The following is a 25,446-nucleotide window of genomic DNA, read 5'->3' on the forward strand; positions in this document are numbered from 1 at the left end:
ATTAAACTTGAAAGTTTAGTTGTTAATATTATATGTTAAACAGTTAATTCGAAATTGAAATATTATTAAGTAACGTAAATTTTTGTTCAGACTATTGCACGCAATTCAAATAAAGTCCACGTATAGTGACAGGATAAATATTGATTTCTGTAAATGAAGTGAATATTTAAATTTGTATTGTAAGGTGAATGTCCCAATTTCTGCTGATTTAAGAGGTTACTCGGCATAAAGACTCTGTTCCATTTAGATCAGGGTTACCTTATTACCACTCCATTACATAGATACCTACTAGTAGATGCCGTGGAGAAAGTGAAAGAAAAATCAGTTAGATAAAAGGCGAGCGTTACAGTTTTATTAGAAATAATTTGGAAAGTTGCAGCGTAACGAGGTCCCATTAATTACGGACCTCGGTGTATAGAACTAATTCCTACTTTTCTTTATCTGGATCCGGTGTTGCAGGCGCAAGGGGGTACGGGGACTGTCTTGAGGCAAAGGAGATAAGGAGAAACGGCGTTCCCGTGGCCGTGAGAATGGCGAGATTTCGCGGTTAACGAACCTACTGTGATATCCACGAGATAACGCGACGAAGGGATGGAAAATGCTCCCGCGGGATAAGGCTAGTTCTCCTGCTCCCGCAGCGACGATAAAGCGTCACCGAAACAGTATACCCGGGATACATGTAACCCCTTTCGACGAGCGTCACGCAGCCGTGCAATTTTACTCGAGTACAACATGTAACTCCACACCATCGACGTTTCGCCGCGTAGAAATTCGTGGATTCGACGAATTCGCTGGGCGTATTCTGCAGTAGTATTATTGTCATTCTGATAAGAGGTAATCACGCGCAGAATAAAAGAAACAGCGGTTCCGTTAATATCGCAAAACTTTGCATGTATGTTGCTGATTTACAATGGTTATAAATTTTTATATCTATTTGTAAACTCGATTTATGGGTCCCTCATCAGCTTAAGGAAATTCATTTGACAAAACGCATTAGTATTTGCGATTCGCTTCTGAAACGCAACGAAATTGATCCATTTCTGAACCAACTGATTACTGGCGACGAAAAGTGGATAGTTTATAACAACGTCAATCGAAAAAAGATCGTGGGTGATGCAGGATGAACCAGCCCAGACAACAGCAAAAGCTGAGATTCACCAAAAAAAGATTATGCTGTCAGTTTGGTGGGATTATAAAGGAATTCTGCAGCTCGAACTTTTACCAAGAAACCAAACGGTTAATTCAAACGTCTACGTTCAACAACTCACCAAACTGAGCGATGCAGTTCAAGAAAAGCGGCCAAAATTGGCAAATCGGGAGAGTGTTGTTTTCCAACATTATAATGCAACGCCCCACGCATCTTTGGTCACTCGCCAAAAATTATTGGAGCTAGGTTGGGATGAGTTGTCACATCCACCATACAGCCCTGACCTTGCGCCTTCAGATTTCCATTTATTTCGTTCCATGCAGAACTCCTTAAATGGTAAAAATTTTAATGACGCTGATGATGTGAAATCTTATTTAATTCAGTTTTCTGCTGACAGAAATCAGAAGTGTTATGAACATGCAATTATGAGACTGCCTGAAAGATGGCAAAAGGTCGTCGACAAAAACGGGCAATACCTAATTTAATAAAGTTATATTTTCAAGTAAAATTTTTGAATTTTCCTTCTTATTTAAAATTCGCAATCACTTAGTTGCCAACCCAATATCTTTATCTACTAATTACCAAAACGTTACAGTAAACTTTTGAAATCAGTCGAAAATAAGATGAAAACGCTTCAGAACAAAATAGATTTGATAATTCGCTGGAGCATACGTATTTCGTGACAAATCTCCGTCGACAAACACTACAATATGTCTAAACACAATTGACAGTGTTATTTTTTTTATTCATTGTTAGAAATAAGTATGGTATACGATTTTGCCTTGGTGTACGGTTTTGTACAGGTCTCCCCTACCTACATCTATCCCCGCTTGAATTTACCAAAATTTTATTTTAAACCAAAACTTCCTCACACGTTTATGTGCAGAAGTAGAATATCCAGAATTAAATTTAGTAATTGCACGAAGCTCTAAAGACGACGTTGCCAAAAAGCCGATAATACGTGCCCCCGTAACAAGCCTACGATCCTCGCGGGTGGTATAATCACATCCTCCATGGAACACGCAACGCGCCGCACGGGTTAAAGAACATCGTATTCAATTACCATTAATAAGCACCGCCACCCCCTTCCACGACGTTCAAGACACTAAACCAAACAATTACTTCCGGCAATAAAGTGGAGCAGCCCCTCGTCAGAAATTAATACGGAATTCACGGCAACCGAAGCATGTAACGACAGGCACGTAGGCCCGATTTCCTTGGCGTTTAACGTTCCCTCGACCAGAGCGATGGATAGAGCGAGAGGCTACAGAAGAAGGGGAAGGGAGAGCCACGACTTTTCGCGTTTTCTCTCGTGACGCTCGTTTCTGAGGGTCTCAGGGTCTCGTTCGGTTTCCTTGGTGACCGAAGGGAACGCAACACCGAGCTGCACGCTTTATATCAGCCACCCTTTCTCCCTCCTCTCCCCGATCCCTGCCCCCCAACCACCGCCCCCGTTCGAATACTGCCTGTTTGTATTTCATATTGATAGAGTATTGATACAGCCCTCCTGTATAACCCCACCGGTCGACAAACTCACCCCCTCCAGCCCCCGGACCTTGTGAACCGCCGTGACGGACCACCGCTATCCGTCCCGGTCTCGGGAACGCAAACGAGCATGCCGTGAGTTACCATTTCGGCCGGTTCATGTGTTTACTTTGTTCCGCATTGTTGCACCTCGCTAATGGCCGGAGCAAGCATTTTCCTCGGCCCCCACTGGCTTATATACGTGTGCACGTTTCCCAGCAAATGTAGGGGCATGTACGTACTACGTGGGAGAGTATCGTGCCCCGAATTGTCATTATAAGCTGCAGACGAGATGGACGGGTATCTTTTTAGGGAACAAGGCGGAGGTAACAGATAACCCGTGAAACAGAGGGATTAGGTGGAGCAGAAATAGCTGCACAGTGAAATGGACGGGATAGGTTGTGTGTGTACTGACATCATCCCAGATCGCGTGGTGAGATATTAAAAAAAAACTTTGAAATAAAGAGTATTACAAATTACAATCATTGTTCATACTATTGCCTTCGAATCAGGCGAAAATATGCCATACGATGTGACTTTAATGAAAATCAGCATGTAATTCCGAACATTTGACCGGCAGTGTAGATATTTTTGCGGTAAATTAAAATGAGATTTTTTTTCGCAAATGGACTTACCGGTTGTCCAGCGAGGCTCTGCCAGGAGAATTCAAGATCTGCAATATTTGCATGTACTGGAACAACGAAGTTCATCGCGTACGTATTGACCACCCCCTCCCTGACGTAGTACAACTCAGCTTCGAGTCCTGAAAACAGAACAGCCATGCGCATCGATTGGTCGATTAATTATGAAAAAGCTGTAGGTCGATGCAAACCAACACGTGGACGTTTCCCTTTCACCCGTCTTCATGAATTAACTGAACAAAGGTATAGTACGTGTGACCTTCCGTCTGCAAGATGAGGATATTGACCGGAATTTCGTGTAACAGACACGTGTACTAGGGTTGCCAGCTTTTTCTTTGCAAAAATATACCACTTTATGGCCAAGTGTGATAAAAAATATATTACATTGTGACAAAATATAGAAATTTTTCATAGTACTAAAATATTTAAAAAAACACACACATTTAATACACTCATTTGAAATGATCTACATATGTCCACCTTAAAATAATTCAACATTTGAAGTTTGTACCTATGATCTTTAAATGAATTTAATCTATTTTAAGACACGTGAGTTATTGCAAAAAGTGCAACGCTAGTGTAGTATTAAGCAATTTTATTTTAACATAAATATCGCAGGGAACCTTTACAAGAATGTTCAAATTGTTGTCATCCTTTAGGAACTGCTTAAGGGGAGGGTCCGGTCTAAAAGTTGATTTTCTTTTATTTCATTTTTCGAATATTCAACATTTTAGGAATGCGTGTTTAAAAAGATTTGTTGAAATTCGTAAAATTCCCGAAGCTATAGGCATTTGAGTAGCGCCAAATGCATGGGTAACACCCGGCCACTCGGCGCCCACGTAAAACTTTAAACGCGTTTTTCTCGAAACAGTGTTCTCAAAACGGTGGGACCTGTATTTCCAAAAGTTATTATCCGATTCGACTGAAACTTTTTTTATTTTGAAGAATATACCTCTGGCTCGTGGATAGACCAGTAAAATTAAAACAAAAAGGAAAATTTATAATTTTTAAACGCGTTAAGATGGCGAAAAATATATGGAAAAAGTGATTTCAGAGTTCAAGTGTCATTATTTTCTAAAAAAATGTCATGTTTGTAATTTGTCTGGTTTCCCGCCTAGCCAGGAGAATATTCTTCAAAATAAAAAAAGTTTCAGTCGAATCGGATAATAACTTTTAGAGATATAGGTCCCACCGATTTGGATGAATTTTTTGACACCTCGACTTTAACGACTCCCCAGTGCCGTCTGCATTGATTAATTATAAAACAAAAAACATATTTCCATAATTTAAGGCATCATTAATAGAATGCAAAAAGTCCCATTAAATTATATACAGTAGTTTTCCTTTAATTAATTCCTAAAGATCACCTATTTGTCAAAGTTGGGCCAAAATGACCGCGCATTCGTCGTACGAGTGTTAAACAAAAATATATCGCGAGCGTGTATAAACACGTAGAGCTCAACAGACTCGGGATTTTTATAAATATTTACTAATATGGAGTCGATGTTGGAGTCGGCATATATTTTTTCGTCTCCGACTCCGGTAATCAGAAATTCCTTCTGAACTCCGACTACGACTCCACAGCCCTGCTTTCCGCCTGGCCTAACAAAACTTCATTTACAAAATTCGAGTTACTTATTCAGTAGCGTTTACCTAAACTGGAGCTCTTAGGTGGTCAACTACTGTATCGTTTACCCTACTTTGATTTCCCTTTCAAATATATTTCCCGCCATCAAAATCAATTCAGTTTCGATCACACAACGTACCTTCCAGACTTCAATTCTAACGCAGCCTTTAGACTACTACTAATCTAATACCGTGCTATTTAATCACGCGACAAGACGGATATTCAATTCACAACCTCTCTACTTCAATCCTCAGCTCCGAGCACTAATTATCCACCCAAATCACCAAGTCCCATTTAATCCCTCTCCATTTTGTCCCCAATCCGTGCTAGAAACTCCTCCACTGCAAAGATTCTAAGTAAACCTCTGACACGGTCACTTCTCTAACAATCCGCCCCCGGCAGAAACTTATCCAATGATTACAGTCGCTACGTTTGCCCCACGATAAGATCGTATCTCGAGGGTGTACAACGCGAAATAACCGTGGGTATTTCACGGACGGATTTTGTGTCGCAGGATCCACCGAGACCTGCCCCTCCGCCCTCAGCCTTTCACCCTCTTCCCACTCACCGCACCGTTACATCTTCTGTGTTCCTCCTATCCGCCACGTTTCCTGGATCATGATCTACGAACACTTTTCGAAAGCTATGCGCCGCCGCACACGTCCCTGCTCTCGTTCACGGAGAATCTCGTAGACGGGCCAGGTACACGATCTGAATTTCCTCGGGCGATCGGTGCGTCATCCGTCTGGATTCACGTATGACTACGCAATTCGATATCACGCTTGCGACAAACCCTCCCCCGCCAGCCTCTTCCTTCTGCCCCGTTCGGACAGATATACGGGGTGGTCTGTTATTGGTGGCGGTGCAAGGCGAAAGGGGTGGGTGCTTCATGGTGCATTCCCGATTTTGGAAAACTTATCTTGAGACAAAATGGCAGCTGTGCAAAGTTGAAGCATCGATATTTGGCAGAAGAATCGCTCGTTTTTCGAGTGTAAAGCAAAATCTAGGCAAAGAAAAGGAAAAGCTTCCGATATAGCTTAGACTTTTAACCCTAAAATAAGCCTGCAAAGCCTCGAGTAAATCGGTACATTAATTTTTTAGTTATGTGTGTCACCGTCTTTGAAAACATGATTTTGAGGGAAACGCGTTTAAAGTTTTGGGTCTGAGAGCTACATCGACGAACACCTACCTACTTACACGCGTATGACTTTGTCAATTTTTGTCCGATTAATTTGACACTTTCAGGGAATACTTTCAAGATATAAAAATCCTTCGAAGAAATATAAAAATCGAAAAATCGATTTTTCGAAAATTTCTAGGTCCTTATGGGCACTAGGCAGCCGTTTTTGTCGAAAATGAAGCATTTCTTTTTCATTTAGTTACAAATAAATAAATCGGAGCTGAGGCTTGTTCTTTGACGCAATGTTTATTAACATCATACGCTTTAAAAAAAAAAAACACGTTTGTTTCGCCAAAAATATGCTTCACGAAAAAATAAGTAGAAACTATGGAATAACACCTTTTCATTTTAGGCTCCCGTGGCGGGAAATTCGATTTCGAAAACTCGCACAGCACGCGTGCGACTGTGTAACAATAATAGCACAATAATTCTGAGTGAAATGGATCGTTGTGTAAAAATGATTTGTAATTTTGAAAGGACTGTCTTTAGCCAGGTGTTGTCTTCGAGAAAATCGGGGCTTTGAAGGTGGAACTTTCGTCGAAGGCGCGAATACTGGACGGTTCTTCAAAATCGACTTTCTCGAAAACAAAGTTCAGTTCGGAAAGAGTTAACTGCATTATACTTATTTCAACCGTTCCATCACATTTACCACTGCATTCTGCCAAGTCTCAGCCAGTTAGAATACTTGTGCGCCAGATTTTTATCGAAAACAAGACCCCGAAATGAATAAATATCGTGCTACATTGTCGAGGCATTCGTTCGTAAAAAATATCCCCTTTTGCGATTGCAACAAGACTAACGGACCACCTTGTATATACACGTGCCTATGTACGCGCACGATCGTACGAGTGGCAGTTGCATTCGCTATCTAAGTCAGTGCTTCTCAAACTCCTTCAGGCCACCGCCCTCTTGGTTCTATCAAATTATTCCAACCATCCCCTAGCATATACAGGGTGTTCCATTTTAATATTTCCACGAGTTATATTCTAACGATTAGGGTCGCGTCGCAGCGACGCAACATTGTGCATCACAACAGTTACGACTATTCCGAGGATTATAAAATTGCAGTCCGTCGAATATTATTCATATAATTGATACAAAAAATATTCTATTAATGTAAAAAGATCTGCGTATGCGATTGCAGTTTTTTCGCTGATAATGATCTTTGTTGGGTAATCATGTGCAACCTTGTGTTATTTGAATCCGAATCACCCCCATTCCCGCCGCCTTATGTCTAACGCCCTCGTGCTGCCCCTTAAGGGGAACTTCCTAAAAATGTTTTTTTTTATTTTTTTAAGTATGTACTAAATCTTCCCGAAAGTTTGCAACAAGTTAGAATAGATACCTAAGTTCTTTGAAAAGATTTTCTAAAATCAGGCCTTCCCCCTTAATGCCTAATGCCCCCCAGATAATTTAAACGCCCCTAAAGGGGCGGCAGCACCCGCTTTGAGAGACACTGATCTAACGTACGTACACGTAGGTTCCACACGGAAGGGCGGATGGGGAAGAGAGTAGCGTCGCGATAAAATGCCTTTAAGGATGGGAAATATCCAGAATCCGGGATACGTATGCATCTCGGCAGAAAGGGGTAAGAGGAAGAGGGAAATGATTCCTGAAATCTGGACGATGTAAAGCACGTCGTGAATGGAGTGTCTTTTCTGGGAATATGAATCGCACAGCGATATTTTCCAACGAACAGTCGTGCCATCAGATAGAGCCCGATACGAGAGCAATTTTAAGGGCAGTTTAAATTCGAGGATTCGTGCTAACCGTGGTGGGGACCTGCTAACCGACCCCACGTATTTCTAGATTCGTTTGTAATTTAAGTCTGCTTTGTTTAATTATTTATTGTGATATCAGCGTGTAAATTATGCTACGCTAGAAATTAGGGAAGTAAAGAAAATAGAAGTATTATCACCTACCACGTACCGAATTAACAACAGAAGTAATAATATATCGTAGTGGATTTTTAATATGCATAAATAACAATTGATGATAATATCGATATTTTGAAAAATATTCAGTTGTCGCGTTTTAGATATCTCAAATATTTTAACCATATCGGTGCATAAATATCATAAGAAATCCACACTAATAGATATGTATTTCAACGAAAATTAATTTAACTAATTAATTTTATAACACGATGAGTTAATTGATTTCCTTAAATATTTGAAAGTCTTCTTGGCCGTACATATCATCTTCTGGTTCTGACATAAATACCAATACCACTATTACTACTGATTCTTGGCGGTTCTTCGTTAAAACTCTGACGAACCGTCTGACTATATACGGATATCTACTACTACGCCTTACGCCAAAGCAGTAAATTCTATTTCCCTTTGTGCAATGCGTTCGACACTGAGCACCCTGAATCGAAACACAGAAAACAGTGACGTTCTTTCTAAGGAAATATAAATATCCCAATGTCCCATGGTACATTTTGAAACAAATAGAAATGTAAATTCGGAAGTGGAACATACAAAAGAAAATGTAAACGTGAAACAGTGCATGAAAATGGTGAAAATGTTACATCAAACAGACTTCTGTGGGTGTAACATTTCCCTATCAAGTCGGAAGAAAGTAAATACGAAATAATTATTACGAACGTACGTTACAAAAGGCGAAAGAAGCAGAGCAGAAACAAAGTGGCAGAAGTAAATGGCGGCGACACACATAAACAGAGATGGCTACGTAAAATCTCAGAAGAAAATATCTCTACCTTCCCCGAAAGAAAGCAAACCTATGACGAGGCGAATCTCAGTGAAAAAATTCGTGTAATTTTCTCCTGAACTACACTACGTCGACCTGCTAAATAACTTAAGCCAGGAGTGCAGAACCTTTGGTATTGGGATCTGACATCCGTCACCGTGACATCTGGTGGCGGAAAGTAGAAGCGCTCATTGGGTACGCATCAATCCCTGCCTGTTCTGGATTTGAACCTGCCTAATCACAAATACTTTGCACAGAAAAATAACACTACAAGGTACCAGTTTCCTAAAAATGTATTAGTTGCACCAATATACTAAACATTATTAATTATATTCGCTTAAGAAAAAGTCGAGACTGTTTAGCAAATCAGATAAGAGCAATACTAAAATGGCGTAAACTGGAGGGTTCAAGAAAATTTATTTTTATTACGAGTGTTACAAATTTACTAAACAAAAAATATGTACATGAATATATTTTATTAAATATTTGAATAATTGAGTAAAATAGTTATCTTATGGATAAAGAGAATATTAAATGTAACAATCAGTATTATTTACACTAGTGTCCAGCTACTGGGGCATTTACCTTATTACTTGTCAAAACACACAAATGAGAGTCGCAATCCCCCCGGAAGAAAGATTAGCAACGACAGAATGTCGGCTGTCTGCGCGCACCCAGCGACGAAACAGTTGAGTCGTAACGTTGGGCCGACTGTCACAGGGTTCCCGCGCGACTGTCGTGCGACTTACAGTGGTATGTGTAGCCTAGCCTTAAGAGTCCTAAGAAGATTAAGCCAACTTACTGTGCGGCAGGATTCTTACGAGCGAAACACCAATAGGAAAAAGCGAAGCTGGTGACGACAGTTTGCCGGGTATCAAGCAAAGCGTTAAGTTGATCGAATTAATCCATCGGAGTTTCATTCCATTGCGCCGCCGTTCGATTGGCAAAATGGGAACGTGCCGTCCATCAGCGTCATGGTTGCCCGTAACGCGGCAATCCACGCAGGCACAGTAACGTGGCCGCCAGTTTATTATGAACACTAACGAGAAATAAAAAGCAATAGCCAGCCCTGTTGCGGGCGGGTGCGTTTAAACCCCCATTGCGATGCGCAGCAAATTATAACTCATAAAAAAAAAGCTTTATCGCGGCCGAGCCCTGAAACTCAACACGCGAGAGCGGCCGCCACGTTTTATAATTACATTCAGCCTCGAGCGAATTTTACGCGGTTGGGGGGTATCTGTGTTCCGCGATACACGCCGCGCAGAATCGTTCACATATTTACGCGTCACTTTATCAGTGGTACCAATAGGGAAATTCCTGCGGGAATGTTACGCGCGCAAAACCGCGAAAGAGGTTTTATCTACGGATGCAAATAGTGATGTTAACTACACGATGACTCCAGCGCATTCAGAGCTCCGCTTCTGCTATGCACAGTGCTTCAAAAACTCGAAGAAGCTGGTGAAATTCTGGTGACGTTTCGTTCCGCGTGAGCCGATAGATTAAAGCATATTTTTATATCTTTAGTTTTTTTGTATATATTCTGAGATGAAAGAATTCCTGCTTTCAAACATTTTTCTACGCCGTGCCCTGAATGTGTTGTACAGGAGAAATATTTCTTTTAACCTTTGGGGGACCGGCGCGCTACTGGAGCACACTACTACTTAAAAATGATTTAAAGCATAAATACGTATGTGTGCGTTAGTGCTCGACTGTGTTTGTATGCATGTTCGACTGTAAATTCGTTCTGTTCGAAAGAACAGAAAAAGCACAGCAAAATAATATAATTCCTGAAACAACACAAAAGTACCAAAATTAATAAATAAAAACATGGAAACAAAGAAACAAAAGAACAGATGATACAAAATTTTTTTTTTGTAATTTTTTTTTATATATTTTCACCAGCTAGGCGCGTGGGCAAGATGCTAGAGTCTGGGTTAGGTCTGGGTTAGGACCTGTATCGTGATGCATGCATCAGTGTTTCATGACTCTTGCATTAGCGCCTGGATGTGCCTTAACCCTTGGTGTTTACGTTTCGCCCGATCGAGAAACCACGAGTCTCGTTTGATGTTGTAGGTCAAGGAGTTAAGTAACTGTAGCTACATAACAAAAATAGTATGTAGGTATCCATGAAAGTCGTTCGAAATGCAATAAGAGATATTTGAAAAAATGCCTTTAGATTCATCACATTCCAAAGTTGTAATCCCTGCAAGATATTATTACCTCGCGCGATTTTCACCGTAAGTGAATCCAGAAATACGTGGCATCAGTCACGGCCCCAGAAGTCCTCGCAGAGTTAACTATGTGTCAGGGGAAAAAATGACTTTGTTTTTGTGTCTGTGGGTGTGTGACTGCGTTCCAGTAGCGAGGAGCGCGACGCGGCGGTGGGTTGATGCTCCCGGGAAAATATTTCAGGAAGATAAATCTTATGTGATCCTTCGAGGAACACGTGCAGCTAACTCGGCTGGATTAAGTTCCCGGCGTCGAGGGTTTCGAGTGGCCAAGAAATAGACGCAATCGTGGTGCGGGTTGTTATGAAACGTTGGTTTGCATTAAGTTACCGAGATTATGGCGTCTTCTACCGAACCTTTTATTTTGTACAATTTTACCCCACGGGAATCCCTTTCTGTTCGCACAGAAGAAGAATATCCTGCTGTGAGAGGTGCACGACGCTGAGTATTTTCGGAAGAATAGGGAGGCAGCGGAATTTTATTCGTTGGGATTAATAAACGCGAAATAGGATAGCATCTTTGTTATACACCTGTACGGAGCTGATTGCAATTTATATGCGTGTGCATTCGTTTGCATTTTTTCAATGAGTTATTGTGAAGGGTAATTTTGTAGGTAATGTGGAATACAATACATACGGCGACGTGGATAGTATTTATGGGATAATAACTTCAGAATAGGAATATACCTAATACAGGATGTCAGTGGCTTTTAAACCGTGGTCCCTAGATTTTTGGTCCCTGTTTTAATTCTCATAACGATCCGTTAATATTAACTGAAGTTATCTCAATTTATGTTTAAAGAAATAAACATTATGGACGATGAAAATATTTTTGTTTATAATTTTTAGCTCGAATAGTAATGATTGGATAAACAAACTGTAAATAAAAAAAGTGTGTGTCGCGATGAGCTTTACAACACTATATTTTTTAAACTTCAGTTTAACAACATTTAATTTTCCAATATTTCTTAGCGTTTGGACAATTATTTTTCCCAATTTGGAGCGCCAGCCCCTTATTGCATCCGACCCTTCAATTACACTCGTACTTCGTAGTTCCTCCACTTTGGATTGAGCTTCCTTAATTAGCGGATATACCAGTTTAAAAACAAATAGATCTCGCCGAGGCTGTCCCGGATAAATATTCCAGGTGAATACTTTACCACTGAGAACCTGATAGTACACATAATAAAGTTTTATTCCTGAGCACCATCTCCCTCTGAAGCTGAAAACTTAAAAAGTGATCGAAGGCAAGAGCAGGCAATGTACTAGACTACGGCGAATAGAAAAGATCACATCTTTCGCCTCGTTTCACCTTGATCTCTTCAAAGCCACCTCTGTACTTTCTACGCGATGAAAGCGCAATCAAATCCATCAGACATTTCACGCAAATTCCCTTGCACGTAGCGATCGAACTCTCAGCGGGTCACGTAGCGATTTATCAATTTAGCTCTAGGATAGCGGAAGGAAAAATCCGCAAAGAGGGTGGCCTGGTTTTCCTCCCGCGGGACTCGAGATGGCATATGGGGCAGAGTGCAGGGACCAGGAAGATGGGTTATGGGATCCCTCAGCGAGGTGTCGATGACTACCTCTTCTGCTGGCGCTAAGTAGAAAATCATGTCTGTCGTATGAACGGGCAGCCACTACTGCCACTCACTTCGGACTACTAATGTCGAGGGAATGCTTGCATCTTAAATGTAGACTGGCGATGAGTAGTAAGACGAACCTGATGCGTTTCTCAAAGTTACATCGAGATAATGCGATGGTGCCGTTTAATGGGCATTAGCAATTCTGATGGGCGTTATTCCTCAGCGCGGGGCAAGTAACCGAATAGTCTTCACACGTATGGGGGCGGACTGAGTTTCCATTTCCTTTTTTAGCTACGAATGAGAAGTTAAGAACTCTCAGTAGACATTATTTATAGGTAAAAAAGAAAGGAGGAAAATTTCTATCGGGAGATTCGGGATATGCAAGTAGGGGAGACCGGGGCTAGTTGACTAACTCCCTTTAATTGTTGTATTATGTTGTAAATTGTTGGAATATGTACAACGATAGACTGTTCCTAGAGTTAGAGTGTCAGGGACTTTAAGGACCCGGTAACTTATGAGTTTTCCTTTCTTTCGCTACAGGAGACCCAAAAGAGGGGAAAACGGTCTTCTCGACCCCTGCGCTTCTCAGTCCGAGAAAACCCTCTGAACGGATAACTTGTATCGCGCTAAAGACTATTTTTCTATTATTTTTAGTTTAAGTTTTATACAGTTCTTATTATCATTATTATACTGACGTCCGACTGTGTAACTTTTATTTTCTTAAATAAATAAACATTATATTCTAACATAAATTATGCTGCGATTCACGATATGGATGAACAGCTTGCCATTTAATGTGTCACCGTGACAAAAACTTGCGTGTTCTAGCAGTGAGAATGAAAAATCTATTTACGTATGTATGTATAGGTATATGTACGTTCCGAGCCGAATGTTGAGTTCGGGTGCATCAGGGTCAGCAGCCAAGGTAAACACATTAAGGACATAACATCCCTAGTAGGAAACATATCCCGGCCAATAGGGGAGCGCGAGGCGATACGGCCGTCTGGGACGGAAATTCGTAGCGTCTTGAGAATCGAGGGTGAAAAACTCAATGGGGGGTTGCGACGCCGCTCCGCTACACATCCTTGAGCTAATCTCGCGTCTGTAAACTCTCTGTTTCCTTTTCAGCAGTCCCCTTTTGTTTATTCATTCGTAAATGGACTCGATCGTTTCCCCTGGCGCAAAGGGTGGAGTAAAATGTTCTGGAACCTCGTTAGTTCCCGATGTGTTTGTATGAAAATGTAGAAGTTCGTTAATAAAGAAAAACAGCGTTTGGGCTCCATGAAAAATAACGGAATCTTGGGATTTGCGAATGGAAATAAGTTGCGTTGTTTTTCGCATGTTTTTTCTCTGTTACATGGAAATTGACGATGAAAGTTTTATTCCATTTTAAAATGTTTCGATGGTACTCGTTAGATTTTATTAATGAGAATTGCCGGCAAATTTGTGAAAATTTACTTTACAATGTTGTCTAATTTGCAAGCAATGCTACAGTTACGATAGTTAATAGAAAAAGGTCATATTGTAGTAGGTATATCAGCAAATACTGGTTTTCCACGCATAATGCAAAACTGAAACTTGGATCGCCGAAGTAGGTACTATAACATTCAGTTTTGTAACATTCCTTAATCAATCTAAATAAGAAGTGTGTAAGAGGGTATGATATAGGGATGTGCGGGTGATCGAACGTGTCGGGTACCCGAGCGGTCGGGTCGGGTCGGGTAAAGTCGGGCGGGCTCGGACGGGGGCCCGGGACAGACGGGCCCACGGGTAGTCCGACTGTTATTGGTAGCTCGATTATTTCGGGTAATGCGGTGCTTGATAAGTTCATATACGTATTCAGCTTTTTTAAACAACCGAGTACTCGACAAGCATGTACAAAATCTTTACCTATATGAAACTTCAGAATACGATAATTTTCACGTGTAAAAGTAATGCTTCTAACGGATCGAATCACGTCCTTAACCTTGTTTTAAGTTCAGTTGTTAAAATAAACATTTGGAAAATAATCAAGCGTTGTCTCTATATAGTAAGGGTGGTCCTTCGTAGTCGGCAAATCAGTTGCAAAGTGAACAAACCCTGAACGAGTTTAGCTCATCCTTGGGGATTTAACAGGACTAAAATGATTATTTTCAACTGGTGAACTGAGTTCACCACGCGCCTGGTCGTGTAACTCTCATTGGCGCGCCCGCCCGAGGGTTAAGGGGGTAGTGCACTATTAGACGCGTAAAATCGTTAGTTTCTTTGACGCTAAATTACTTTGATACCAAATAATCGTTATAGTCGTGCTTTTCACAATCTATTGTGGGCACGTTTGCACGTAATTACAACAAAAAAAATCGACGGAATGTATAAAATTGTCAAAGTTATTAATCGTTGAAGATAGCCCTGCACAGCGCGCCGCTGCAGGTAGTGTACATCGATTCAGGTGAGCCAATCATCTGAAAGCAAAATGCTTTGGGTGGACCACTTTACACACCAAAGTCTACAGAGTGGAACTTTGCCAATGAATTTGTACAAAAATTGTGGAAGTTACACACGAATTAATTTTTTCCCCACATTTTTACGGAAAAAATCGTTTTTAATTAGTTATAAAATGTTTTAGAAGCATCCAATGTCGACGCGGGAATTCCACTCTGTAGAGGAAGGAATTCTACAGGTCCAGTCAAAATTTCAAGTGAAAATATTCGTTGGTTCAAGAGTTATGATGTACACCATGTCTGAAAATGATGTTTCGAGAAAAACGGCTTCAAAGTTAAGTCCCCTATGCCAATACCGCTCAGCGAGGCCGGCACTCGACGGTGCACTCAATTACGTTAGCTATAACTTCTACAATTATTTGAATTTCTTCGTGAAATTTTCTTTGAAATGTTCATAAAGGATAGGACTTTCAGAATCATTAAAAATCGATTTTTTGAAGCTGAAATAGTCCACTGCCGCCTTAAAGCTGTATTGCAATTCAGTTATAATAAAACAACCGAAAGAGACGATAGACATCAAGAGAGGAAGCAAATCGGATCTACCGCACGAGAACGTTGACTTCGTTCCCCGGATAATCCGACCGATCGGAGTATCGAGATCCGCTGAGATTTGATATACCTTTGGCCCCATCCCTCTCCCAGCCCGTTTATACGATCGTGGATGCTAATCTCGAAACTTTTCCGGGATTCCTCGATTCACTCGGTGACCAGTAACGGAGGAAAGTTTCGTTGATTCGATGGAATTTAGTTACGGCTGACGAAGTTTCGTGAAAACTGCTGGAGTCCGCGTAACCGTTGCCGTTACATTTTCATGAGTCAACCAAACTCCTCGTGCCGCGTAACCGATAGATGTTAATTTCATTCCAGCCGATTCTGGAAAATCTCGTTATCGCGGCAATCGCTGGAACAGCGCGAGTTTGGCCGTCTATCTTGTTATCGTTGTCAACTTTGGTTTCGTCGACGAGCAAGCTAGCTGCGCGGTGTATACTGTAGTTACTCGCAGAATTCAGCGAACACTTATGTTGGTAGTGAAAATTAGCAGGAGAATGCATAAAAACGTACATATTTGAGTGTAAGAAACGCAATATAGGGTAGATGTCCCAATTACTGTCAGTGTCCCTATTACTGTCAGTTTAATTATTTTACTTAATAGTGAAATAATGCTTGCCAAATCGTGAAGGAAAAAAATTGTAATGATAAATTTGATTTTCGTTTTAGATAATAATAAATAAGCATTGCATACTTATATTTATAAATTAATATTAAAATGTGAATTTACCATTAGCCTATGAAAAATGCGACTGGCGTAAGTAGAGAATAAGAGAAAAGTGTAGCGCAAAAAGAATGGTAATTTTACCGTTCACCTTATATTTGCTGCAATAAATGAGTTATTAATATAGTTAAGAGTCATTGTAACAATATAAACGCATAAAAGTAGTGACTTTTATTTGATTGAGCAAATAACACATATTTATTATATGAAAAAAATTTCTTAGATAAAACAGATATTAGGCATTCTTATGCTGCAAATTGGAATGACATTGAGGTTAATTAATTTTGAAATAATTAACGAAAGTTACGGGATGAGCTTAAGGTGGCAGTAATTGGGACATCTACCCTTATTTATTTGTATGGTTTAGTGAACTACAAAATTTCGAAATTGAGGGGCGGGAGGGCTCCCGGGTCTGCACCATCGTCCAAAAAAAAATCCCCCCAAAAAATTAACAATATTTTTTTATTAATATTTCAGAAACTAATAAATACCCGAAGCTACAATTTTAGATTTAGAGTTCACACACCCTCCTCAACCCTCCCCCCAAACCTCATCTCGATCGGCCACCGGTCCCTTTCGGAATAATATCCAATAATAACCATGCACTTTTCCCTATAAATTTTTGTTTACGCGACCATTATTGCTAAGTTGCATCTTATAAAGTATTGGGTGTCGGCTCGAAAAACAAAGCGTGGCTTAAGTATTTCTCGGCTCCATATCTGTCCGCAAGCAGTCGTTAAAATCGGTTTGCTACACTTCATGCGGCTTCCTTGTTAAGAATTTAATCCACAATAGTTCGCTGGGCTTATTACATCCGTGCCATTTACCGCGACGTAATTCACGCTTTCGCGTTTCTGCTGGCGTCGAATGGAATTTCAGGATACTCATTTGTCGTAACCTGGCGCCCGGAGTACGGCGTCACGTTGACTGGTCGAATTTGCAATAAAGAAGATAGATGAAACGAGGGGAATATCGCCGGCGGCTAATCTTTTGCTCCTCCGTTTCTCATCGTTTTCCTTTCTCATTCGTTATTCATTAAGCTTCACTTTGCTTTGCCAACGGAGCTGGCGCGTTGTGCAATTTTCGACGATCCGGAATTCCTCAGACGCGTCCTTTTATTTCAACACGCTTTCAACATTTCACTTCAGTGAGAACCATTTTATTAGAATACAGTAAGCCAATGCACGTGTGTAAAAAATCATACTTATGCACCTGAAAGTAGAAATTTTAAGCAAAGGCTTTAAAATGACAATAATTTCATTCGTCGTTATCTCGAAACAAAAGTTTCAGAGTTACGCCACTATTGTACTGATAGCCTCAATTTATAATTCTTATTAAGTATTTCCTAATTTATAGGCAGAAAATTATAATATTCCATGCGGAAGCTACTGTGATACAATTTTCACTCTCCTAAAATAAGCTGTAAGCAAAACTAAGAACAGAATTCAATGCCATTTATGAAGTCCTCTTATACTGCAAAATATGGAACATTCTATTTGGGGGTGAAAACAGCAACGCGCAACTTTCGCGATCTGCATAATATTGAAGACAAAACTATTCCGGATTTCTCTCTATTTAAGATTCTGTCGTAAATGAAATATGTATGCCTGCAAAGTTTGGTTAAATATCACAGGAAATGATTTTACATACAAAAGGAAACAAGAAATTTGAAATAAAATATTGCGAAGTACCCTTCGTTTTCGAAGAAGTTGAATCTGATATAATTCTTTAAGGACGTGTACAGGTAATTAAAAATGCCTAAAGCGTAGCTAAAAATATTGTACAATTACAGAAGAAATGAAGAGGAATTAAAAAATAAATCGAGGTCTTACGAATAAGCCTGTCTCGAAGAAAATCGATTATGGAACTCAATTATCTGCAGTCTTGGCTAAATAACCGCAAGAATAGATTCCATTTTCGAAATCGATTTTCTCAAAAACGACGGCTCGTTCGAGGAAAAGTTACTCTACAATTTCGACATCTTTTTGCACCTAGGTATCATTAAACTTCATTCCCAGTTGTAGGTACTATATTCACTACAACATTCTGTCAACTCACAGTCGAGTAAACGCGTCCCAAACTAGATCTGAAGCTCCATTTTTTTTTCAGAAATCAAGGCTCCCATGAAAAAATTTTATTTTACATTTTTGAGTCACTTTTACATCTGGAATTACTTCCGCGGCCCTACCACTCATTATGAGCCACTTTGTACATAAATCTGTTCTCCACAAACTCTGCACGAAATAACGTCCGCTTCAAGATGGAGCAAACAGTCCCTTATTTTTAATATCCTCCCCATTTAGTAACATGTAAACGACGCGTCTTTATCGGAAGCTGGCAGTGGGTTGTTCTCCGGAAACATTTGGTCTGACAAGACAGATTCAGGGAGCCTCACGCCCTACGGCGTTTCTGCAGAGGGGAGAGGCCTGTGTACACTCAATATTCTCCTCCATCTTTGCCCACCCCCACCCAAAATTCCTTTAATCTGCCATAATCGCGGCATGATATTTTCATAATCTTCCCGGAACTTTTACGAAGGCGCCCGGTCTATTTCAACGTCAAGCGTGCTGCCAAAGTGGCCCATTTAGGAGCCAGTATCCACCCTTAACGTCGAACGTGGGTAGAGAGATGTGAAAGCGAGAGGAGTGAAAGGCGGGGTCGGGGGAGGGGGGGGGGCGAGGGGTGGAGGGTCATTTCAGCAAGCTGGCGTTACTTTTCGCAAATTATCTCGCCAGTGAGAGTCTGGAGCACTTCGTCTGAAAATTATCTGCGCCCATCCAACGGCAGTACTCCTCACACCATCGCGCTTTCTCTCTACCCTTCTCCTCCCTCACTGAAAATTTCCTTCCTCCGCCTGTTCTAGGCTGCCTCCGCCCACCGTTTCGCGTCGCTCGAAGGGGTTGCGCAGGCTGCAGTTACGTCGGATCGTTTGTGGAAAAACTAAAAAGGAAGTGCCGCGAGAAATCTCTGGCGTGGGAGGGGCAGGGAGGGGGTGAAGCGCGAGTGAGAGTCAATGCGAAAGAGAAGTGACTGAGGGACAGAGGGGGATGGAATAAGCCGCCATAACGGAGGGAGAATCATTGTTTCCCGAGTGGGCCGCAAAAGAGCGTCGTCGAGTTAGAGGGATGTTTGTCTTTAATTAAAATCAGTCGCAACCCGTTTCACGTGCTCTGACAATCCTCTCGCCGCACTCCGAACCGTCGCCCCTCCAACCCTCCAGCGCCGCTCAGCCACTTACCGGTTTGTCAAGCAGAATTCTTAATATTCAATTATTTCGGGATGCTTTTAAATAGTCGCGGGTCCGCCATTACGCGCGGCTGTTCCCGGTCGCGGTTCGTTGGCAACCGATCCCGAGAGATGCAAGTTTGTGTTTTCACAAGGGCGCCGCTTGTTGGGTGCAGGTTTCGATGAAACTTTGCAGGTAGATGGGGAACCAACAAATATTTCACCCATGATTAGCTTTCTACGGAGACGCTTGACAGTTTACAAGATAAGCATAACAATAGACATCGCGTAACAAGGATTTAGCAAGGAACAGGTATGATTAATTTTTCTGGTTTACTTTAAAATGAAGGGGGCGGCGATCGTCTGCGATGGTCTGAAAAGGAGCGCGATATTTATGATTCTTTTAAGAGACACCCTCAAATTATATTAATGGAAAAGTGTGTACATATATTTGTACGTATTTAGAAATTTTAAAGAAAAAAATTAATAAAACGGTACCCGAAGCTTTAAGCGCGTTTTTCTCAAAACTGTATTTTCAAAGCTGGCGCGTGCGAAGCGAAGGCAAGAGCGACGGCAAACGCGGCAGCCGTAAAAGAGTGGGGATAGTGGCTTCACAGATTCCCCCACCAAGAAGACGTTTCGCTCTTGGGCCCTGTGATGCCAGATCGGGGACGGGTTCCCTCGAGAATTTCCCCCACCTCGCGCATACCACGCCGGAGCAGCGCGTCCGTGAGCTCGGCGCTTCGGAGGCCAACTCACGGACATGCAGCTCCGGCGTAGTGTGCGCGAGGTAGGGGAAATTCTCGAGGGAACCCGTCCCCGATCTGGCATCACAGCTTGGGCCTGGCTCGGTGCCTCCGAGAGCGAGGAGCAACTGAAGACGAAGCCAATTCAAGTGCGAAATGAATAATCACAAAATTCTATTTACTGTACAAATATAAATGAAACGAAATGAAGTAGCGATGGCATGGCGCTTTAGAACGAACCTCGAACTATGGATTTCTGGATCATAAAAGGCCTTGATCCTGCCATTGGGCTATATCATCTTAATTGAAAGAAGTTTGAAGTCGTAAAAACTTAACGAAGTAGCAACGTGAACACCATCCCTATTGTTAAATATCTCGTAAACTATTAAGTGTCTAAAAACCAAGCATTAGTAAAATATTTTTTCCTTCCCTATCTACTTACAAAATTAAATTAAAATTAATGCACAGAAATTTATGCGGTGCTTTGTTAAAAGCAGGGGCGAGTCTCGATGCAGTGTGGTTTCCGAGCTGGCAGCAAAATCTGAGTATAAATGTATCACGTAACATAATGTAATTGTGATTACATTAAGGCGGGGAAATTCATTGCAATGCGATGGTTAAGTTATTCACGTTTCTTGCCCTTATTTTTCGTAGACTCAGTTCATAAGGTCCACTGCGCTGGCTTGCATGATAAAGTGTTGTAGTTTTCTTCGTTATTACCAGCGTGCTTTTATTCATGGGAAAGACCTTTTCATCAACTTTATGCATTCAGAATTTTAAATGACCCAGAAAACATGTCGTAGAAATACGGGAAGATTTTGTTAGATTCTTATCCATGCAGCTGTGTCGGTGGTAAGTTGCTACGGAATTTTCATTATTCTACACAATAGTGCTTAATGGGGTTGTTGAAAGTTGTAATCAAGTGTTCATATACAAATAGTCTGGATTACACACACGTGTTACAGATCATCGCAAAAAAAGTATTGCTTTTTACATTTTTTTTTCTATTGAACGACCCACTGTTCGACGTCCCTTTTTCCGGACTCACCTTTTGTCTACTGTTAATGCGGCTCAGCCATTTTTCTTCTTATTCTCTTCCCACGTGTTTGCAGTCGCGACTATTTACCAGCAGCCGATTGTCCAAAACAGCAACGAGAACGATCCTACCGCGTGGAAAACGCCAGCCAAGGACGTCAATGCAAATTAAAGCCCTGACGAAACAGCGGACGCGGCTAATTGAGAAAGTTGAGGGAAACGCTGCACAATATAGAAACACCTTTTTAACAGACTCGCCGTCTATCGTCTGTTACTGTGATTCAGTGGCGCTAGTGGAGAGCACGAGGGTGCCGTTTGCTGTATGTTGTAACAGCTCTTGAACTTGGAAAGGTGTTAAGGAGGAGTTTTTCCTTTGGGGAACTGAAAAACATGGGTAGGGGAGACCGGGGCAAAGTGGGACGAAAAATGTTTGAAGTCGAATAAAATTTTTCCCTTTCAATAAAAATGTGTGAAAATAGATTTATAATATAATTTGAACATTACTATTAATAAAAGACGAATATCAATACTTAATATAAACTTAAAGTATATTAAAATTCAACTTGAAAAGAAAATGCAAAATCGACCACTTTACCCCATATATATATTGTTAATTTACACGTGTTGTCGCCACGGGATAATATTATCCGAATGAGCTGAGATTTGGTGTAGCGCAATTTTAAATAAAAAAAAAAATACTCCCGAATGGCCCCAATGGCCGATCGACACAAGGCTTGAGGAGATGAGTGGAGAGGGGGTGTGGACCCTAAATCTAAAATTGTAGCTTCGGGAATTTATTAGTTCCCGAAATATTAATAAAAAATTATTGTTAATATTTTTTTTACAAATTATTTTTTTGAACTGCATATACGTAACCCTAACGGAGTTTCATCCTGCCCTCCCAAAATTTGTCCTACGGACATCTGGACGCATTCCCCTTACCCCCGCGTGCCCCTCAGACACTTAAATGGCATGCATATTTAGCTGAAATTCAAAGCCAATTTTCTCGAAAAAGAAGCACGATATTAAAAAATTGTATTCTATATTTTCGTCTTATTTTGACCCATAGAATCACCCCCCTAGAGTATTGCCTATCAATAAAGTAATAGGTATCCACCCTGTATAATAAGATGGAGCGCATCCCCTAGTTTCTGGTTCAAATCTCCAAACTTACATCGTTTTACGCGCCCCCGCACTAATCTAGCCCCAACCGATACTAATATTCAGAACAAGTTGGAAAGTGGAATGCGTAATGTCCGAATAAGTCAACAGAAATACTAAAAGTTTTTTATTAATATCTCGTAAACTAATAAATTCCCGAAGCAACAATTTTAGATTTAGAGTCCAAACACCTTCCCCATCCCTCCCCACAAATCTCGCGTCGATCGGCCACTGGGGCCATTCAAAAGTACAGCCAAAAAAAAAACTAGGGGTGGGGTCTCCTTTCAAAATCAAAAGTCGGAAAATAAGTGGCACCCTAATGTGTGTATTACCCTAAACGATCCAATAAGGCTACATTTTCCATGTTTATTAAAGAAAATTCAAATGGCTATGAATATAAATATATCTGAACTTTAGTTCATCGTTAGTATCTCACCTTTAAATCAGATTCACTGCAAAAACGTTCCCCCTCAAGCACCCTACTCGCGCTACTGTAAACAAGACGACATGCTGCGCACGTAAATAAAAGTAAATCAGCACATCCTGCAAAAACGTTACTAAACCAAATTCACCGTCATTCCACGTTTTACTTTAAAACGGGGATGGGAACAGCCATCAGTAGAGATTTCACGGAAATCCCATAATTCGGCTGCGCAGAGCCGTCCGGACAAATGGATGGTATCATAAAATCACGATAACAACCACAGAAAATCTCCAATCAAATCCTCACTCACGGATCCCGATCGTTACCGCTCCGCACTACTTCCCCGGCAACGTCCGCGGCAGTTTTAAGAGGCAGCGCCCCCTACCTTACACGAGCATCAACGAAAACATTCATTAAGCTGGTCTGCCGTCTCGTTCAAATAACTGGCGCCCGATCCTCGACGAGCATCGTCGCGCTGATCGATTCGATTGCACTTCGGAACGAGGCACCAGCCAGATACGAGTGGTTTCGGTAAGTGCAAGTCGTGAAACTCAATCAACGCGACGACACTCGCCGTGAGATCGATCGAGACGCGGCTCGGTGGAACAGAAACTGCGATGGCTCGTTGGGAGGGGGTCCCGTTAGAAGGGCCCAACTATTCGATGAAAGGAGGGCGAAAAAAAAAACAGCCATTGTCGACCCTCGAGCGGCTTAAAAGTGACACGCGAGGCGTAATTATCGACAATTATCGTCACCGCCGCCCGTTCATTCGGAGTCACGTTTCACGCGGAAAACGCAGCGAGACGCGCCGATTTAACCGAGCTGATTTGTCGCGCGTTAATAACAGCCTTCACTCGGGCGAATTTACGGCAAGCTGTGCAAATTAGGGAGAAGAAGGGACAATAAACTGCGATCGGCTTTCTTTTTCCGTTCTCGCAGAGCTTTGCGTTCTTTTCTGCTTTCGGAACTGCGAACACGAAATAAGTCAGGTTGTTGGATATTGGCTGAGGCTGTCTGATGAATTATACTCCGCTCGAATTGTTCTAGCAGTACGAGTACGCAATTATGCGGTTAATAAAATTCGAGTATTTTTGTATTCTAATGTGCATCCAATAAAATTCGAATCTGGCAGTACTCCAGTACTGCATTCGAATTAGGGCTGTACTCGAATTTTCAACACTGGAATTATCGAATATGATTATGGTTTGTCGGTTTTTAAACACCGGGTTTATTTGTAAATTTTTAAAATTCGAAAACCGCGTTTTAAATTTAAAAGAACCGGCTTTGTATAGTAGAATTAAAATGTAAAAATGAATTAATTGTTTAATTTAAAACGTTAACATTTTTACTTGAAATCGCCTCGGACATAAGAATATTGTAGGTAGTAGGTAACAGTTTACTGTAACACTAATCTTCATGAGTTCGTATTTTTGGAAGAAAAATACTAAATGAAATAAAGATTTATAATTTATATTTTGTACGGATTTTATTTATTTTAGTTTCTTTTGCATTTGGTTTTGTATGTAGTGTATTTTTGTAGATCCATAAATATTAAATGAATTCAAAAGTTGTATGGATTTCTACGGATTTTAGTTCTTTTAATTTTTTTTTTATTTACTTAGTTTTGTACAGATAGAGTATATTTTATTTTGTCATATTTTTGTAATTCCATGCCTAAATAATAAATATTAAGAAAACTGAAAAATTTAAAATAAGTACAAATATTTATTTTCTATTTTAATAATATATTTTTGTGAAAATTCGAAAACCGTTTTTTTGGGGGGTCAGTGGAATTTGATAACCGATTTTTTCAACAGTCGTTTTTTGTATAAACCCTAAATATGATTCGACTCTGCAGATATTCCTATATTATTATTATTATTATTATTATTTCGTCTTTATTACTCGTAAAGCAACTCACTTTAATGTTAAGATTAATATCATTATCAATAATAATCAATATTATTCCTAATTTAAAGCTTACGGATAAAATTCAACAAAATAATCGTGGAAAGCAAAAACAAAGCAGTATAATATACGTAAAATGATTTAGAATTTCGACCGTAAAGAATTTTTAAAACTTAAAAGTAAATGTTATCGGCGCACCGGTTCGGTCTATTTTGAAGAGATTAAATAAAAGCTATTGTGCAATTTTTAAGATTAAATTTCCAACGTTTCGGTCAGTATTGCGACCATTATCAAGGAAAGAATTACATCAGGGAGAAAACTGCGTCTGTTTTTATAAATTTGGCTCGTGTTAAACGTGCGAACGTACGAGTCGGTTGGAGAAAATCGTCAAAGCCGAATGCGTTCCAAACGTACCCTTACAAAAAATCAGTATAAATTTTATCAATTGTAGTACCTACGAATGCATAATAATAGTGCAGGGATATATTGAGAATATTATCAACATGTCACGTTCAATTATCATTAATGCTGAGTGTCGGAATACTTTTTA

At 40.6% G+C, this 25,446-nt stretch overlaps 1 protein-coding gene across 1 annotated transcript in view; it reads right to left on the reverse strand.

Moving 5' to 3' along the window:
- LOC143378718 (tyrosine-protein kinase Dnt) overlaps positions 1 to 25,446 on the reverse strand; it is a 135,804-nt gene that overhangs the window by 82,731 nt on the left and 27,627 nt on the right. The window contains exon 2 of the mRNA XM_076830645.1: positions 3,307 to 3,434. Coding sequence (XP_076686760.1) covers positions 3,307 to 3,434 — 128 coding nt within the window. The remainder of the gene's footprint in view (positions 1 to 3,306; positions 3,435 to 25,446) is intronic.

Source organism: Andrena cerasifolii, chromosome 2 (genome assembly GCF_050908995.1).
Source record: "Andrena cerasifolii isolate SP2316 chromosome 2, iyAndCera1_principal, whole genome shotgun sequence".
Taxonomy (NCBI): domain Eukaryota; kingdom Metazoa; phylum Arthropoda; class Insecta; order Hymenoptera; family Andrenidae; genus Andrena; species Andrena cerasifolii.